We start from the raw sequence: 19,872 nt of genomic DNA, 5'->3' as shown, positions 1-19,872 counted from the left end.
CTGAATGTTATATGCAAAAGATTCTCTCTCTCTCTGTCTCTCTCTGTCTCTCTCTCTCTCTCTCTTTTGTTTTTGCTGTGGCTATGCAGACCTTTCCAGGAGAGAGTGAGTTATATAACGGCGCTGCTGGTCAGAGGATACTGTGGGTTTGCAGAATGCTGATCGTGGCTTTCTTTCGAGCAAAAAAAAATGAAACAACTTCAGGGCGACTTTATACTGCACCGGAATAAAGAGACAATCCCTAAAACCAGCGTGCGTCTACATAGTCACAATACGAACAGGATAACCACAGTTTTAATGCACGTACGAAAACAAACACTGGGCTGCAATGTTCTTAGTGTTGGCATCTGGGAAAGTGGCAACGTGGCGACCAACCAGAGACTGTGTATAAGACGATACACATCCTGACACATCGTTTGTGGCTAGTTTTGGGGATTTTTCGCCGTTGCTAGCTTTGTTAACAGCCTCACTGTTGGTCCCAGAAAAACAAAAGTCCCAGATGACGGTAATTCAAGGTAAACTTTAGAGCGTGTAATCTAGTAGATCATCACAGTGGCAGCGAATGAATCTATCTCATTTGAAATGACTTATAGTAAGAATTGAGAACAAAAGTTTTCATTGCCATCCAGTAAAAGTTTTTACATTTTGGGGGGGGGCAGAGCTAGCAGAGCTTTCCCATGTGGCAGAAAACAACACACAAACCTACAGAACAAAAAAAGCATCACACACACTCCTTCTGCCTGTCCCTCTTTCTCTCTTCGATGCAGCAGACTATATATATTTGTCCCACCGTTCACCCTGATATACCCCCCCATTCTTTAAATACCCCCCCATTCCTTTAAAAATGACTTTTCCCTGCGCGACAAAATGTTCCTCTGTTTCCTTCTGCGAGGCGATGATGATCGTTGTGTTTCACTCGATGAAGGGGAAGTCAGAAAAACGCTTCCGGTGATAGAAAGTGAAGAGAAAAAAAATGGGCAGAAAAATGCGAATGATGTTGCTGATTATGTAAAATCTACCCACCAAGAAAAAAAATGATGAAACAACGGAAATCAGTTACGATATATATTTTTTTACATATGAATTTTGCGTATTTTGTGTTCGTAAATGAAAAGCTTGTGTTTTGTACACTTTCTGAAGTGTGTGTGTGTGTGTGTGTGTGTGTGTGTGTGTGTGTGTGTGTGCGTGTGTGTGTGTGTGTGCGTGTGTGTGTGTGTGCTCTCACAGGGCAGTTGCGCAGGTCTCCCATGTTGCTGGCGTTGCGGAGCAGCTCTCCAAACATGTCCGGTGTGGGTTTCTCTCTGCACTCCAGCATCCTCACCGCCTGATTACTGCAGCATCGGATCACACACAACAACAACAACAAACCGCACAATGATGCACGCACGCTTCCCACGGCAAAACGAGGAGAAACATAAAGGCTTTTTGTGAATCGAAGCGAATGAGACTTGGCGGCCGCCAGAAAAACACGACTTCCATTCTTTACACGTGTTGAGTTCGTGGTGCTGAACGGTAATTTTGCGGGCCGCCGTTTCATTTCCTCTGGTGTTTCTGGCTGAAAATCTGTCGAAAATCTATTAATTCTGCAGCGTGTTGTTCAGCCGGGCTTGGGTATCGCTTAGGCATTCACACACACACACACACACACACACACACACACCTACTGAGTCGGGCCCGCAGGCTTTTTCTTTTTTCCTCATCTGCTTTAATAAAGAAAAAGAAAAGGAAGCAAAAAGAAAAGAAGGACATCTAGATTATACAATCATTCCTTCTGAATCCCATGTGACAGATTATGAACTTTGACCTTCCTAAACTAGCGTCTACACTAGCATAATTTGATTTAAAACAACAACAGCTTTACTTGTGGAACAAAACTGTATGTTGGAGACAATCTCCTTCACCGAAGCTTAAAACAAAGACACTCTAATACTGGGCTGCATTAATCCCCCTACAAGTGCGATTGTCCTCTGAAGGACAAACTCAAATATGTGTTATTATCATCTGTGAATCCTAAAGCCGGTCTGTTGCTCCGTACCATGTGTGCGATGAATCAGCATTGTTTATTTGGGGAGGGGATGAAGTATTCCTTTAAGAATAATGATTTCTAAAAACCATCCAAATCTCTCCTCCCCCCTCCTCCCTCCTCTCTCTCCCCTTCCTCTCACCCCGTCCATTAGCCTAAAATGAACTCTACCTCTTCTATGCTCTCTCTCTCCCTCTCCTCTTCCGATTGCAAAGCGAGAAGCAAGGCGAAGAACGCCGGAGAAAAAAACTAAAATAACAGCAAACCAACCAAACACCCCTTTTCTCCTCCCGTCTCCTTATGTCTGTTATTTCTCATTTTGCCCTCTGATTATCTTCCTCATGTTGGCTTTTTTGTGCATATTTGGCCGATCCCCACTGTAAACAACAGGCTCCTCTTCGGGTAAAAATAGCTTGGCAGCGCTAACAGGCACAAACGCAGAGCGCGGTGGCACTGCTGTGGCCCCACAACTACCTTGACACAGTGTTTATTTGTACTTTTGCCGTCCCCCCTCCTCATTCATCCCTCCATTTCCTCTGCTGCGTTCCATTTCCAGATGGGATACGGAGTGATATATCCCCTTATTTCCCTCACGCTCGCCTTTCCGACCCACTGTTCCACTTATGGATTTACGTCGCCCCCCTGGGTCTACTGAATCAAACAGCTGATTGATTACATCCGCCCGTTCCTTCTTTCATTGACTCGGAGCGCGTGGGAGGTTTTTTTTTTAGTGTAATGGCTTTCTCCTGTGTTTACCTGCCGCCGACGTCTACCTGAGCAAGCTCACCTGCTCTTACCTATGCAGTAACATACGTGTGTGTGTGTGTGTGTGTGTGTGTGTGTGTGTTCACAGCTCAGTGTTCAGCAGGGACCCGTGCAGGGAAGAAGAGAACACGCTGTACCTTCCTTTACTGCCACCCAGCCTCAGCTCGCTGCCAGATTTACTGCAGTGTGTGTGTGTGTGTGTGTGTGTGTGTGTGTGTGTTAATGTGTAGGTGTGTGTCTGGTCTTACCAGAGGGATGTCGTGGAGATGTAATGAACCATCTGAATGAAGGGCAAGGGGTCCGATGTTGCGCCACAGCTGTTGCACACACACTGCAAACACAAGTCCATCCTCAGTTTCATCCTCTTTAAAAGAAAGTTTCTGTGTTTTATTGGGGGGTTTTTTTACGGAGCTCTTTGGAGCGACAGAGAGGGAGCGAACAAATGCGTTACCTGTTCGAACAGAGTCATGGCAAACTTCTGGTGCGGTATGCAGTGTTTGGCTGTGCAGATGTCCTCTCGACTCTCCGCGCTGATGTGGAAGTGGATACGCATCAGGAGGTTCTCCTGAGACACACAAAGCAAAGATGGACGTCGGTTAATGGGTGTGTGGATAGTTGGCATATGTGCTTGTTTATGTTGTGTAAATATGTGTGTGTGTGTGTGTGTGTGTGTGTGTGTGTGTGTGTGTGTGTGTGTGTGTGTGTGTGTGTGTGTGTGTGTGTGTGTGTGTGTGTGATTGTTCCTCCATGTTGGCGCGCCTGTTAATCTGACCGTGGGAGCAGCATCTATATTTCATAAGAAGCCGACGGATTCCCTGACTGAACACATTTTCCACCAATCGATCAGACAACGGCAACCATGCACACACATAAAACACACGCACACACACACACACACATAAAACACACACACACACACACACACACACACACACACACACACACACACACACACACACACACAGAGGTCTTTAAAGCAGAACGAAAGAGGCAGCGTGGTGGAGAGAAAGCAACAGGATGGATGTGTAAAGGGCTTTTCTTGATTTTCCTCTTCAATAAATGATCAGGCTTATTTCAAAATAAGAGCCCCACCATTTAAAACTCACTGCAACAAATCTAGGCTGATCTTTTATCTTTAATCTCAGCGCACTAAAACATGAGATTAAAATCTTGGGCTGCTACAAAAATAATCATCTGATCTACAAAACATAAGAAAACTGGGGAAAAGTTACAATTTGGTGATTATACTTTACATATAAATCACCTTAAATGATGATTAGCAAGAGTGTTTGGATACATCCACAGCTCATTATCTTCTTGTGGTAAAAGTTACTATGAGGAACTTTTAACTGGTTATGAAACAGTCTCAATGCAATGCCTCTATATGAGCTATTTCAGCACAAAGATGGGTTATTCCTATGCCAAGCTGCTGGAGGCCCAGGCCACATTGCTGGGCCCAATAGAGGTGAGGGAAGCACGGGAGGACCAAAACCAGGACTGCATGAGGCAAACTGTCAGACCCTGCTGCAGTAAAACCAGAGGTTTTCTAAAGGGAATCCGGTGCCCAGAAAGAGCTTTTTATCCTGAAGAGGGGAAAAATCAACGCAAAGTAACTTTATAAGCTTAAAAAGGTAAGTAGTGGACAAAATAACAGGGAATATCTCACAACATAATAAAACACACCTTAAAAAAAGAAGAAGAAGAAGCTGAACATCATATGCAGGCTGCCTTTCTGGACCTCCCCTGAAGAGTCCTGACTGCAGTGCAGACGGGAGTTCCTCAAAGACTCAGATAAGCCTTTAGGCCACCCCACAGCTCTCCCGTGTGTGTGTGTGTGTGTGTGTGTGTGCGTGTGTGTGGCGTCTCAGACTCACAAAGCACTCGGCAGCGTCGTCCATGATACCCAGCTGGAAGCGTTGTTCGTCTTGGAACGTCTTGGCCAGAGCGCTCCGCAGTGCATCCGACGGCAGCACGCGCTCACTGCTGAACTGGAACTGAGCAAAGATACTCTGCAAACACACACACAAGCACACACATGTGGAAACATACTGACCTTTTCCCTTAAATTTAGTTGTCAGAGTCCATGCACACACGTGTGTATTCACGTCTTTCAGACTGAAACAAATCTCCTCTAAAACGACGCCGTGTTCTGTCAACTGACCCATAAAAACAGAACCGCCGGAACTAGTTGTCAACTTGTCGGGAAACCAAAGTGCCGCACAGCAAACCCCGAGATCGGACTGAAACAAACACCACAGTCTGGCCTCAATATCATGACCATATCAATAATAGATGGCGTTTGTAGTGCACTTTTCTCTCCCGACGAAAGCAGCTCTCCGAGTGCTTTGTAGCAGTAAAATAGAAACCCAATCAAACTGTTGCAGGGGGCTCCGAGAGAGAAAGCTAGGCCACGGAAGTGTGTTTTGAGGGCAGCGTTCAGAGCCTGCGGAGGAGGATCAGTCCGTTCGGAGAACTTCTATTGTCTGCAGGTCCAGACTGGCTGATCTTAACCCATAAGAAACCAGATCCAGGGTTCTCTCCGATCCTTTCCTGTCATCTCCAATCAAGGCATAAAATATTGCCCTTAAATATTAAAAAAGGTGGACATAAATTTGTTTTGAGGTGCGCATCTACTCTAAGCAATACGACATTGAAATGACTTCCATATGTGCTCTTGGTCCTGGATTTGTTCTTGAAAAGATTATTGTGTTGACATATCTGCTATCTGAAGACTCTCTCAGTAATAACAGTCGTTCTATGGTACAAGTAGTACCAGAAAACTTGGAAATGACTCTTTGGCTCGCGTGGGGTTGATCCGGATGAATCTGTCTTTTTAAATTCAGTAAACATGAGTCCAAAAAGCAGCGTTGAGTTCAAGCCGAGGCAGCGAGGGTAACTTCTGGCAGAGAGCTGCAGACGTCTGTAGAAACATGGATAACTTTCTCCAGATTGCCAATGGACAAATATGACCTAATTTTTTTGGTAAGAATTCTCAGCTGGAAAAAAAGCAACAAAAAACAAACAACCCTTCTATTTTTAACCCGCACTAAAACAGCTCCAAACCCCGAAATAAACACAAGTCGGCTTGACATGTCGGAGCAGCGGTGGGTGCTCTGCTGGTCTTCTGTCCCAGCGGTAATTCAATCACTGATTACAAGGCTGGACTGAAGACCAGCAGGTGCTCCGTGTGCCCGAAGACTGAAAAACACTGAAGATATTCTAACACGGTTCGTCAGCACACGCCTGTCTGTATACTGGCTCAATGCAGCACGAAGCTGCAAACTGATACGACCGAGAATTGTTCATTTGTAGCTTTAAATCGCATATAAATGAGCGGTTCGAATAGCTTAAAGATTGAATATGTATATATATATTCTATTCATAAACACTTTCTGTTCCTTGAAACATATAGCAATGAATAAATTAAATGCTCTGACATAAAACAAAAAAAACCTCAACTGCGGCCGTGGGAGGACTGTAAAAAACCCCGTCCAATCACAAAAGTCCCTCCTTCTGGAGCCATAAAAGACTTTATACGAACTAATTTACATTTACATGCAATACTTCCCCTTTAAGGCATGATGCATTTAACCTTCTACCTTTCATAAACTGACTGGGTCAAAACAGGACTTTCACCCAGGAGCCAGCAGTCCGTGTCCCGAGTGAAAAAGTAAAAAACAATGCTTGTTATGTAATGTGAAGTATCAGGACGTCCGCTCAGGGCAGTTACTTTAACACAAGCCATGACCTTTTTTTTCTAACCTTATCCAAGTGGTTTTGTTACCTAACCGGTCTATTTCATAATAATAACCACGTGGTTTTGTGTTTCTGCAAGCGTGATACGAGGGATGATGTGAAGCACACAACGCCGAGGGGACACAGGATGCAAACCCTGGTCTCCAGGGTCAAAGTCCTTCTCTGTACACCCAACCATTCCCCTTGACTTCTTCACTATGAAGCACCTGTTGTGTCGGCGTAGACTTGACCCTGAACCCAAACTCCAGCTGAGCCAAACGTACGATCTTCCAGCCAGGTTTTACTGTAAATATGTCACCAGAATTCATCTCAAGTCGAGCTTCGCATCCCGGAGTTGTTTCCACCGGTTTGATTCCAGAATTTCAGAACCCGTATTTCACATATTGGAGGCAAGATGGCTGTGAAAATGTTCTAAAACAATAGGCTGAGTATGTGCAAGCTGAGGTTTGGCAATGGGTAAGGTAATGCAGTCGTACCGGCAGGGAGTGTGTGAGTGTGTGTGTGTGTGTGTGTGTGTGTGTGTGGGTGTGTGTGTGTGTGTGTGACGGAGAGAGAGGGAGGGAGGGAGAGATAAAGGGAAACAGAAAGAGAAGAGGGGGAAAGGGACTGTATTAGCAATAGGGAGTGTGTGTGTGTGTGTGTGTGTGTGTGTGTGTGTGTGTGTGTGTGTGTGTGTGTGTGTGTGTGTGTGTGTTATGTGGCCGTGCTGACTGCAGCACTGCGCCAAGGAGAATGGAGGGGGAATATACCCTACAGAGAGAGGGAGGAAGGGAGGGAGGGATGGAGAGGAGGAGAGGAGAGGAGAGGAGGGAGGGTAAGATGGAGAGGAGGAGAGGAGGGAGGGAGGGATGAGAGGGGGAGGGAGGGAGGGAGGAGAGGAGGGAGGGAGGGATGGAGAGGAGGGAGGGAGGGTGAGATGGAGAGGAGGAGAGGGGGGAGGGAGGGGGAGAGGAGGGAGGGATGGAGAGGAGGGAGGGAGGGAGGGTGAGATGGAGAGGAGGAGAGGGGGGAGGGAGGGAGGAGAGGAGGGAGAGATAGAGAGGAGGAGAGGAGGGAGGGAGGGAGGGAGGAGAGGAGGGAGAGATAGAGAGGAAGAGAGGAGGGAGGGAGGGTGAGATGGAGAGGAGGAGAGTAGGGAGGGAGGGAGGGATGGAGAGGAGGAGAGGAGGGAGGGTGAGATGGAGAGGAGGAGAGGAGGGAGGGTGAGATGGAGGGAGGGAGGGAGGGAGGGATGAGGCAGAGTGAGTAAGAGAGAGAGGTGTGCATGTGCTGGTCTAAGTGTGAAGACAAGAGCAATCCACACCAACTCCCACATTCATTCATCTCTCCTTTTTCTTCTTCTCTCTTCCTATCTCTAACGTGTGTGTGTGTGTGTGTGTGTGTTGTGTGTGTGTGTGTGTGTGTGCTTTGCTGTTGAGAGAGATAGAGTGTTGCAGTGATTTCTAGAAGGATAGCCACAGGCAGCCTCTGAACTTATGTTTACTACAAGGGCGGCTGTCTTTATCTGCTGCAGAAAACACACACACACACACACACACACACACACACACACACACACACACACACACACACACACACACACACACACACACACACACACACACACACACACACACACACAAACACACACACACACACACACACACACACACACACACACACACACACACACTCCAAAGTAAAAGAAGCCATAATCACCACTGATCTCCTGATCTAAAATGGAGGTTTTGTAAATTTAACACGGCATTAAAGTCCATCCGGCGCGCGTCTCGTCCAGTTATTGTAAGGGTTTTATCTGCGTCGCCGTGGGAACGCCGGCTACCAACAAACTGCAGGAACACCGTAACATCTGTTTCTGACAAAGGGGAGACGGTGACGGGGCGGTTCATGAAAACTGACGGGAGAGTGTGAACGCGGTGACAATACCTTTGATTTGTACACCTGCGGGTGACTCGCAAGCGACACACCCACAGGAGTGTGTGTGTGTGTGTTTGTGTGTGTGTGTGTGTGTGTGTGTGTGTGTGTGTGTGTGTGTGTGTGTGTGTGTGTGTGTGTGTGTGCATGAGTAACTCCTGGTACGGTGAGAAAGATTTGTGAGTAACCTCAAGGTGCATGTGTGTAGCAGCCTAACGTGTGCAGCATGCTAGCAAGATTTGTGTGTGTGTGTGTGTGTGTGTGTGTGTGTGTGTGTGTGTGTGTGTGTGTGTGTGTGTGTGTGTAGCATACCAGCGTGGGCTGTGCTAGCTCAGCGCTTTCAGTCAGCCAATTAATTACAGAGAAGCACTGGAGACAGAACAGCGTGTAGAACACACACACAACGATGCTGCTACACACACACACACACACACACACACGTGTGCACACACACACACACACACACTACACTACAGCACATTACACACAACACTTCCCTTCACTCAGACACATATTTGTCATCATTGATGCAACAAATGTCTGGAACAGAGCTGCATAAGGCTCGTTCATTACGAGGGTTTTTTTTTCTCATTGTTCATCTTCAGTTTGGTCGCTGCAGGAAACATGACGGCCATCAGCCGGAAACTGTCTTAAAAGCTACAAGAAGAAGAAGAAGAAGAAGAAGAAGAAGAAGAAGAAGAAGAAGAAGAAGAAGAAGAAGAAGAAGAAGAAGAAGAAGAAGAAGAAGAAGAAGAAGAAGCCGCAGAGACAAACTACAGTATTGTAAGTAAACGACGTGCATCCAAACGCTTAAAAGTCAAGTATTGAGAATGGAAGTAATAATTCTGAAGAAGAAGAATAAATGCATTTAATAAAGGAAAAGAAAGTAATGATGGGAAATGAAGGAAGTTAGAATGGAAGCACAGAAAAGCAAGAATCTACAATGCTGTGTTTATTAGAAGACGATTCTCCACAACATAAAAACTCATGTGTCAAACGAGTCTATCTACTTTGAGTCTATTACCCCTAGCTGTCGGATAAACCCTCTGAAACGTAGCGACAGAAATGTAGAGCATCTCCCAGAAGGGGGAAACACTCGAGCAACGCGCTTGTACCTCATGTAAGTACACCACTAAAAAGTACTCCAAAAATCCTGGTTTACATTCCTGATGTATTATGCAGAGGGGGGGGGGGGGGGTGATGACCAAAAAACAGCTGAAGACGACAACACCGCCAACACACCGGAGGTAAGATTTACAGTAAAAAGGAGAGTGTTTTTTTGGTTTGTTTGTTGTTTTTTTACCTTTAAAGCACAGAAGATACACGAGTCCTCCATGCACTTGTGTGTCGTCAGCTGTCGGAAGCTTCTGCGGAAGATATCGAGATGCCACAGAACCTGAGGGAGAAATAAAGACGCTTACAAAACGGAGGCAACGAGATAAAGCAACTGGATAGTTTGTTTTTTGATGGTTATTATTTTCCTTTACTGTATACGGGTGTGAGATAACAATGTACTTGAGATGGCACTACTTTTTGTGCCATGAATGCGATAAACTGCAGAGCCCACTGTTCTGATCGCATCATTTGATTTCTTTATACTATGACAGCAAAATAGATTTAAAGAACATATATCGCCCGGCTTACAGTATCACCGTGACATCACAATGCGTATCTTCGCACTACTGTGTGTTCCTTCAGTCCTGTGGATGAGTTGTCATCCTGCGTGTTTCACAAAGGAAAACAGGATGCTGGAAGTCAATTTTTATTCAGTTTCACACTTTTTTTTTTCTTGCTTGAGCTTGAAGTGTGCAGAGGAATGCAGTTTTTTTTTAAACGCACTGTTAAACTGATCCAAAAGTGCCGTTTACTTGTCAAAAAAAGCCAGAGTTGATCCCACAGCACTGTGGGGTTCCTTAAGGACAGGCCCGATTTGGTTCATTCCTCATTCCACCTTTTTTTTATCATAATGTTATAATAAAGTTGCACAACATATAAGGTTTGTGCATTCTTCATCTTAAATATGCGATTGGTGGCATGGCAGCTCGTGGTTGCCGGTTGCCATGGTAGCACGACATGCTTCTCTTGGAGCGCAGCAGTCAGGAATAGAACTGATGGAAGTGGGGGAAAGATTTGAAGGAACGACCACTTCTGTTTTGGTGTCATAAGAGAAATGATGCTGCAATCCTGGTGCCTGTAAACTTTACTCTGACGTTTCTCACAACAACCAGTGGATTTCAGGGAATCAAACACCTCAGACTGCAACTCCGTGTGAGCTTTCAGCCGTTTCCAGTCAGTTGTTTTCTATTTCGTATATTTCCAGCAACAAAAAGCGTCGGACAGAAAATCACCAACTAAAAAGCAAAAATAAAGGAGAGAGGAAACATGGACAAACTAGTAGGAAGAAGTGGTCTGCATGATTCAGGCTTCTTCTCTCTCTCTGTCTCTCTAGTGCATAATTAGAGGAAAGAGCTCTCAGTCCATTCATTCAGCCTCCTGTAGGATAATATTGACACAACACTGTCCCTTAGGCTTCTTCTGCAGCACACACACACTTGCACAACACACATACAGCGGTGGATGAGCCGTGTGTGTGTGTGTGTGTGTGTGCACTAAGGAGAGAGTGATAGGTGGAGGAAAGAGGGGGCGGAGGATGACAGACTGCATGCTGACGCTAGTGTATGCGTTCTACCTCCACCCCCCAGCCCTCCTCTCTCCCGGTAGTTTATTTGGTCGTGATGAATCGGCTCCCTGCACAGCACTGCAGCAGCCACAAGGAGGGCACACTCTGCCCATGCCCACCGGTATCTATAGAGCCCTCTCTTTTTGTCCTCCCATCTATCTCTTTCTCTCTCCCTCTTCCTCCCGTTTTTATCATTCGGTGCATTCCCTCCCTCCCTCCCTCCCTCCCCCTTTAACTCCTCTTGAGTTTATCTGCAGGAGCACCTCAAAAACGAGCCCATATCTGTGCTTTCTTGTCATAAGGCCATGCTACATTAGCTTCCATCTATATACCTCAAGAGTTTCTTTAAATCAAACCTTGTTTTATGTGATTTACGGTCTGCATATTCAATGTCTTTATATTCAGTAATTCTATCTCTAACTGGTTGTTTGGATTCTGTCATTCAGTCTGTTATTTGTGCTTTTATGTCTAACTTTCATGCTGTCGGCCAGGACTTCCTCAAAAAGGAGATTTTTTTAATCTCAGCGGCACTATCCTGGAAAAATAAAGATAAAAATACATTTTCAAATAAATTAAATACAAAACAGCCATGAGATTTAGACACGAGGGATTCACGAGGTGCGAAAGCGGGAAATCCATCTCATCCTAGTTAATATCAGCCTTGCCGCTGTAAGAAATAACTGCTAATGCAAACAGAAATTCCTACGCATTCATTAAAAGCGTTCAACTAGTGAAATCTTGGGTGGACTTTTATTGTGAAACAGCAACAGGAAATGCAATGAGGTTGTTATAGGGAAGGCTGGATCTGCAAACCCGACACATTACCAGATAATCCGGGCAAAACATGGTTACTGTATTAATAATAAGGGATCACTTTTACGTGCAAAATGTAACCATGTCATACATAGATACAATGTAAGGATTGATCATTAAAATAATAACTCATACTCCAACAACTTGGTAAAAAAACTAAAAAAATCTTCAAAATTATATATCATATAACTATATTAAATAAATAAAGCTGAACTGACATGCAGACTCACTTTGTAACTCATGTAATTTTGTTGCATAATGCATGAATTATAAGTCTTGTAAATGTCAATAATTTGTTAATAAATATATTTGATTCCAAAAAAATTAAAAATACAATAAAACAAATAAATGTAAAATTAGTATTTTAATTCATGGCTTAATATTGACCAATAAACATAGATAAATATGTTATAACAAATAAAGTAAAGCAATGAGTATTTGTAATAGCCGCTGCTGCAAAACCTAAAACTCCTATCTATTAATGCGAACACACAATTTTAGCATAATCTAATGGAAGATTCATGTTAGAGAAACAATGTCAACGATTATCGGAAACACTGTCGTCACATTGAGGTGCGATGACGTGTTCGTCAGCTGATCATAATCAAAGGAATCTGTCCAACAAGCTCTCATTCTCTGCTCTTCCTGCTTCCTATGACCTCCTCCTCCTGTCCATCACACGATACTGCCGCCATGGCAACAACCCCTTGCCTAATTTTGCTGCACTTTTGACCCGGGTTATCTGTCTGACAGCCAGGGTTTTTTGGCGTACCTACTCCGGTCAGATTCAAAACAATCTCCGACCCCGTGATGCTGCATCGTCTGATTTAAGCGTCTCCAACAAGAAGACTGTCGGCGGCAAAAGTACTTAAATAAGATGTTTGGCTGAGAAAAATGTCAATTAGTGTTTTATTGGCGTTCCTCCAAACTGCAGTGCATCGCAGCCTCCTGCAAATAACGTTTCTATATCGCCGAATTGTGCTCCTAATTGTGTTGTGATGGGAAGCGTTATGGCTGCCGGGATCACGATCAGTGGGAATGATTTTTTATTTGTATATCAGGCTTAAGAAGAAGAGAGGTTGGAGTGGATGGAGGGCCTTCGCATTGCTGGACTTCAGACCCACATACGGGTTAGTTTTAGGCAGCAAAAGCACATTAAAACTCATAAAACACTCATAAAATGTGGATATTAATTACTGTGTTAGAACTTTGTCTTTCTTGCATGCCGCCACAGTGAATAAAGAACTTTTAGAACGTTTGCTCAGTATCTTCAGAACACATGTTATCTTCCAAAAAACCTACGAAGTGTTAGAATCTACTTCAGTTCATCAAGAATTTGCTCCTTTTTTTAATTCTTCTGGAGGCAAGCGAGAAAAACTACATTTTCTTCAGGACTTCAACGCAACGCGGGGTGAGTAATTGATATACAAACGGTCATTTTTGAGGATGAATATTAAGAATCACTTTCTACATTAAACCAGAACCACGACGTCTAAACTGCCATTGTCCAACTAGAATAATGAGAAATCAAATCATAATGCAGCCAGTTGTTATAATCGGCATTGTGTTGCATGATTGGATATTTTAGCAGGAAAACATTTTTAATAATTTGTCGGTGAACATTGACTTGTCAGATACGTTAATTGACAGTATTTCCTCATTATATGAATAGAGAAAAAGGTCATCTGTTCAGAATGATGCTTTCTGTAAAACATACTAGTTGTATAGTTGAAGCCCAACAGCTGGAAACATGCAAATACTGTTTAATAGAAATTATCATTGATAAGAAATCAACCCAGATTCAGAAGCACTTCCTGTGTAGAAAGACAAAAAACATACAGTAAACATCTGATGATGAAATAAAAACGTGCCTTCGATAATGACACCAAAATGTAGAAATAAACGAGGCATTCTTGCAGGTTTCCATGTTCACTTTTCATTATGAAATATGTCTTCCCTCCTGCTGCATCACACACACACACACACACACACACACACACACACACCACTGCCGGATGAGTGAACGCCATGTGTTTCTGCTTCATCAAAGCCCGGACCTCCTTTCGCTATTTTACTTTGACGCCGTGTTTACTCAGTGAAAATGTGCTGAGCGTGTACATACATTTCTCCTTTTTGCGCTCATTAAACTTCACACATCCACACAAGACCAGCGGCGTTGGTGCCGCCGCCGCCCAGCAGCTACGCCGCAGCAGCGGGGGGCTAACTGCCTTGCCCGAGGGCCCCCCGAGGGGCAGCCAAGAGGATTTAACTAACCATCAATAAGGGAATTGGGGAGAAAATAGCAGCATGTTTTTTTTGACAGCAATTTTGACAAATACAAAATATTTGATGCTTTTTCTGCATTTTACATTTCATAGACTAAGGAAACATATTGGCCAATCATAAAGGAAATATTAATAAATAATCAATCATTTCTAGTTGCAGCTGTGCTCCCAATAGAGTGCTCTCGACCTGAACTTTGACCCCTCGTACTTCCCCCATGCACGCTCGCTCACGTGAATCCATATCAAGATGCGAACGCGAACACGCATAGAGATACACAGCGAAACCGATAACAGCCATCTCAATGCTCAATACGTTTAAACACCCTCTCTCCTCCGTGTGTGTGTGTGTGTGTGTGTGTGTGTGTGTGTGTGTGTGTGTGTGTGTGTGTGTGTGTGTGTGTGTGTGTGTGTGTGTGTGTGTGTGTGTCCTTGAAATGGCCCACTTCTCTCCCCACTGAAGCCTCTTTGCATGCCGTTCGCTGAGGCATTTTTCCCACACAAATAAAACCTTCCGTCCTTCACTTTGTCTTCTCGTCTCTTCCTTTCATCACAAACACTCTTTTCCCTTCTGTTTAGTTTTTTTTTTGGCCCCTACCTTATCAGACTCTTTAACTCCACTCTTTCTCCCGACAGTATCCCCTTTAGTCTTCTCCTCAGTTTTCTCATACTGTATACTCCTCATCTCTTCTCCTCCTTCAGCAACTTTTCTTCTCCTCGGCCCCTCCGCTCACTGCAACCCTCGCTAAGCTTCTGCCCCATCATCCCCCTCCCTCTCCAGCGGACTCCATCCTCTCTCTCTCTCGCTCTCTCTCTCTCTCGTTCAAGTGTGTGTGTGTGCAAAAGGTAAGTTTGTGCCAGCTGGAAGTCTTGGGAGGAGGGGAGGGAGGTGTGTGTGTGCATGAAGAGGGGAGATGCAGCAGCAGCAGCAGCAGCAGCAGCAGCAGCATCTCCACACACAGGTTTGATGTCCACACAGAAAGCCAGACTGGCAGCGGTGCCAAAAACACACGCAGACAAGCCCGTTAATGTGGCCCTAATCTCATCCCTGCCGTGCTCAGATATCAACTCACTGCAACATGGGGAGGGAGGGACGGCACGTGTGTGTTAGTGCAAATGCTAACAAGTGCAATTATTCGGACAGAGCACTGTAATTGTGCATTTATCTGTAAAAGCCTGTGTTTTTTTTCATGTAGCATATATTTAGCACGGAAGGGTGCATTTTTAACCGTTTGTACAGTTACTCGTGTTTCCTCTGTGCTCCAGCAGGTCGGGTTCAGGAGGAAACGATGGCTGTAAGGTTTTTTTTTTACAACATCTGCTCAGTTTTAGGGATAAAAATTAACTGGACAAGTTAAAGTGACATAAAATCAAATTGTGTCATCATATTTAATATTTCAGTGACTTCAGCAGACAATTCCTTTGGTTTCTTCATTTGAGTATCATTTTGGAGTGTTAGTTTTAGTTTCAGTTTTTTCAGAAGGGTTTGGTTTTATAGATTTGGGTTTAGTTTTGCAGTTTAGTTTGCTTTCATCAAGGCGAGGTATAATCTCTCAGACATAACTATACACACAAAATACATGGCTGGAGAAACGTGGAGGATCGGCCATGTTTCAATCTTTTGATAATGAATGAATAAATAAAAACATAAATAAATAAATAAAAACACCAGAGACTACTTATTTTTGTGGTTCAATGTCACAAGAGTTGATGGAAAATGTTTTTTTTTTTCTGGTTAGTTACATAAATAAATAAATAAAAATGTTTTTTTAAACCAGACAATATTGTTTCAGCTTTGTTTTCGTTAAAGGATATTGTTTTTATTCAGCTTCAGTTTCAGCTACTTTCAGTCTGGCTTCTTCGAGGGGCTTTTTGTTTGGAGTGGTCTTCAGCAGTCTCACTAAACCATCCAAAAGACTCCAACTGTCATATTAACATGTTTTATTAGCAAATAAAATTGCTAACTAAACTAAGCTAAGCTAATAAAGCTAATAAGCATATAAAATACCAAAACTATTGGGGGAGTTTGGACCGAAGTGCGATTCTTTTCGTACTTTTATGAAAAGTAAACTAAAAAGATAATAATAATACATGAAAATCATGACACTCCCCCAAACGTGTGTGTGTGTGTGTGTGTGTGTGTGTGTGTGTGTGTGTGTGTGTGTGTGTGTGTGTGTGTGTGTTTATCCGACTGACCTGCAGAGCGCTGTTGAGGAAGCAGCTGTTCTGCCCCGGCTCGTTGCTCAGGCCTTTGCTGGGTGCGATAGAGGTCATGGTCCTCGGGGTCACCAGCCCCTGCACCCCGCCGACTGCTCCGCCACCCGACGCAAAGTAGTTCCTCTTCCACGACATCACTACCTGGACGCCCCCGTTTCCACGGCGAGGTGGGGAAGGGCTCCTATGTCACTCCCATGAGAGAGGACGGGGGAGAATGTGAGACGGAGGAGGAGGAGGAAGAGGCGGCCGTGGGTCGAGGAGATGCGGCGTGTCTTCGTTGGGGATTTGGAACCCATACAACGCTCCCCCTCTCCAGCCGTGTTTTTTTACTTTAAAATCTGTCCGCTTGCCGGAGCCAGCGGCTGGCTTTTTTCTTTCGCTTTTTTTAAGCTCCTTGGATTTAGCTGTTTGTGTTTGAGGACATCAGAACGCGTCCAAAGCGTCCAGATTCTGGCAGATAGATGTTGATCAGGCGGCACTTCGGCTCCCATGTGGGGACCCCTTCAAACGCTTTCCTCACTTCTTTCACTCTGCCTGTTAAAAAACACAAAACCCAACCTGTTAGAAAGTCTCACACGAAACAGCTCGCAAAACACAATAGCTATTCAAAAGTTATTCATATATCTCTAAGCTTTCTAGTTGTGTAATATTTTATTTTCTGTGTGACTTTTTCTTTCATTTTGACATGTTTCAAAAATCTAAATCTAAAAGCTAAGTGTTGTTTTGGGGGTTAAAACCGTAACTTTATAAAATTATGCTAATCTTATGCTATCTACTGCTACTGCTCCAGTTGATGATGTCGTATTGATGTTTTCAAAGTATGAGCACAAAATGTTTATAGCCATCCCTTAACTTGAAAGGTGCATTCAGCTCAGTGTTAGCCAACTAGCTAACTGCGGATGCTACTGAATTAGCATAGAACAAAAAATGTGGTTGGTTTTGCAGAGATAATATTACATAAATATGCTTAGCATTGTTTTCAATAATTCATATATGTGGAAAAATATCAGAGGATTCACACCCAACGCTGCAGTTTTACGTTAGCCGTCAATTTAGTTTGCAAAGACAGTTATAGTCACTTTAGCTTGTGGAGACGGTTGAAGCTAATGTTGAACAGGCAGATATTTCTCTCAAAAGAAACAACACTAAAGGAATGCTAACCTCCCTGGATGATATTAGGCTGTTAGCTGTTTGCTAACACGTTAGCTGTTTGCTAACACGTTAGCTGTTTGCTAACGCGTTAGCAAACGACGAGTTATTAAAGTCAAGGAAGTGGATGTGTGTTCCCCAGCTTGTTTTGATGTTCTTCTGCCCCCTAGTGGCCCGAAAAAAAGAAGCCTTATCATATCATTGAATTGCTATCGCACCATGAGTCATGAAAATCATCACATTGAACAGTGTGGCACTGCATCAGTGGTATGATACTGCATCAGGGGCCGCTTGGAGAAATCTGTTATGTCATTTCATAATCGGTACTTAGGGACATTATCTGGAGCTTATACTGGTTCAAGCATCACTATGTACAGCTTCCGAATGTGTGTGAGGCAGGGGGGCTGTTTGTCACCCTACAGTAAGTGTGTGTGTGTGTGTGTACATGAAGTTGCATAACACCACAGGGCAGCAGCTAACAGATCCGCAGTGCCCCCCTCCACCCACTTCCTCCCTCCCTTCCTCCCTCTCTTCCCCTATAGCTTCCCCACTTTTGGCAAAGCTCCCTTCGCCTGGTTGCCGGGTTGCATTGCCGCCACAGCCCCCCCACCCCCTGGCTAAAGGCCAGAGAGCACAGAGATGCTGCGGTGAGCAACGTGGGCTGTCGCTATGGCAATGGCCACATGGGAAGAGGTGGCGTGGTGGGGCGATGAGGTGGTGGGATGGAGGTACGGGCGAAGTCGTGACAAGGATGGCGAGAGAAAATGCCATCGGAGGGAAAGGGGAAACGCTGTGCAAGTCCACGTGTCACACAGTCCGACAAATTCCCACACTTATTACCGTTTATCCACCCATCTGCATAAACAACGCACAAACTCACATTCGATACGTTCATCCGCAAACAAACAAATCCAAATTGCCGGAGGATTTATAAAGGGATTTGGCTAGCATGCCCCCTGTGTGCCATTTTTCCTCCCCGGCACAGCATCCTGAGCTTCTGTCTCAGCATACAGCGTTGTGTATGTGCGTGTGTGTGTGTGTGTGTTTGTGTGTGTGTGTGTGTGTGTCTCCCGCTGAGCCTGTGTGGAGTGTGTGATCACACATCCTCTCTCTGACTGCAGCCTACAGCCACACACACAACCGAGCTCTCTCTGGCTGTTTATGTGGCGGTGTGTGTGTGTGTGTGTGTGTGTGTGTGTGTGTGTGGGCGCGCGCATGTGTGTGCGTGTGTGTCCCCACATCTTCGGCTAGTTACCATGGAAATAGGCCAAGCAGCAGGCACGCGGGGGGAAAAGCCGAACCATGTGATTTAACTGAGAGACACACTGTGCTGCACTGGTTGAGAAAGAACACACACTGACACACACACACACACACTCACACACACACTCACTCACACAAACACACACACACACACACACACACACACACACACACACACACACACACACACACACACACACACACACTCACTCACACACACACACACACACACACACACACACACACACACACACACACACACACTCACTCACACTCACACACACACACAGCTGGCTAGTGATGATGATGTGTATTGATGGTGGAGAGTTCCTGGAAGCCAAAGTGAGTCAAGGCACAAGTCAATCAAACTCGCTGACCCCGCGCTGGCAGGCATAAGGAAACCTGCGGCCGCCGTCTGGGCCGCGACCGCACATGGAAGACACGGAGACGTGGAAGAACCGGAGACGTGGAAGACATGGAGACATGGAAGACACAGAGACGTGGAAGACATGGAGACATGGAGATGCGGAGACGTGGAAGACAGAAGCTGACCTTACTGACAGCAGTTGACCTTTGAGCACCGGATTTGATTTTGAAAGAGCGACATCATATATGTATATATATATATATATATATGTATATATATATATATACATATATATATATATATATATATACACACACACTGAGATCAAATACATTTTCTAAATACATGCTGTTTAAAGCTGTCTTTTTTTATGATTGAAGCTTATATCAAGGTTGTTGAATTAAGCTTTGAATGCCTGTCATCCAATTTTATGACATTATCACCCTAACAGGAAACCGTGTAACCTAACCACGCGCTAACCTTCTGCGTCGAGATGCTTCGCAAAAAGCCCCCCTCGAAGTCATTAAAGCGTCGGAGCAGTAAAACATGATGAGCAGGGCGGAGGTCGCGCTGGTCCCATAGAGCTCCAGCAGAATCTATTAAAAACACACATCAATGAGACACACTGTGTACTGCGTGGCAT

At 44.6% G+C, this 19,872-nt stretch overlaps 1 protein-coding gene across 1 annotated transcript in view; it reads right to left on the bottom strand.

The window, feature by feature from the left end:
- The window catches only part of usp54b (ubiquitin specific peptidase 54b), a 37,001-nt gene that overhangs the window by 11,894 nt on the left and 5,235 nt on the right, over positions 1-19,872 (bottom strand). The window contains exons 2-7 of the mRNA XM_084001956.1: positions 16,430-16,984; positions 9,762-9,854; positions 4,663-4,797; positions 3,240-3,353; positions 3,037-3,119; positions 1,226-1,331 (exon numbers count right to left, since the gene is read on the bottom strand). Coding sequence (XP_083858082.1) covers positions 1,226-1,331; positions 3,037-3,119; positions 3,240-3,353; positions 4,663-4,797; positions 9,762-9,854; positions 16,430-16,585 — 687 coding nt within the window. The 5' untranslated portion in view covers positions 16,586-16,984. The remainder of the gene's footprint in view (positions 1-1,225; positions 1,332-3,036; positions 3,120-3,239; positions 3,354-4,662; positions 4,798-9,761; positions 9,855-16,429; positions 16,985-19,872) is intronic.

This window comes from Eutrigla gurnardus, assembly GCF_963514095.1.
Source record: "Eutrigla gurnardus genome assembly, chromosome: 22".
Classification (NCBI taxonomy): Eukaryota; Metazoa; Chordata; class Actinopteri; order Perciformes; family Triglidae; genus Eutrigla; species Eutrigla gurnardus.
This window is presented reverse-complemented; position numbering and strand designations above follow the sequence as displayed.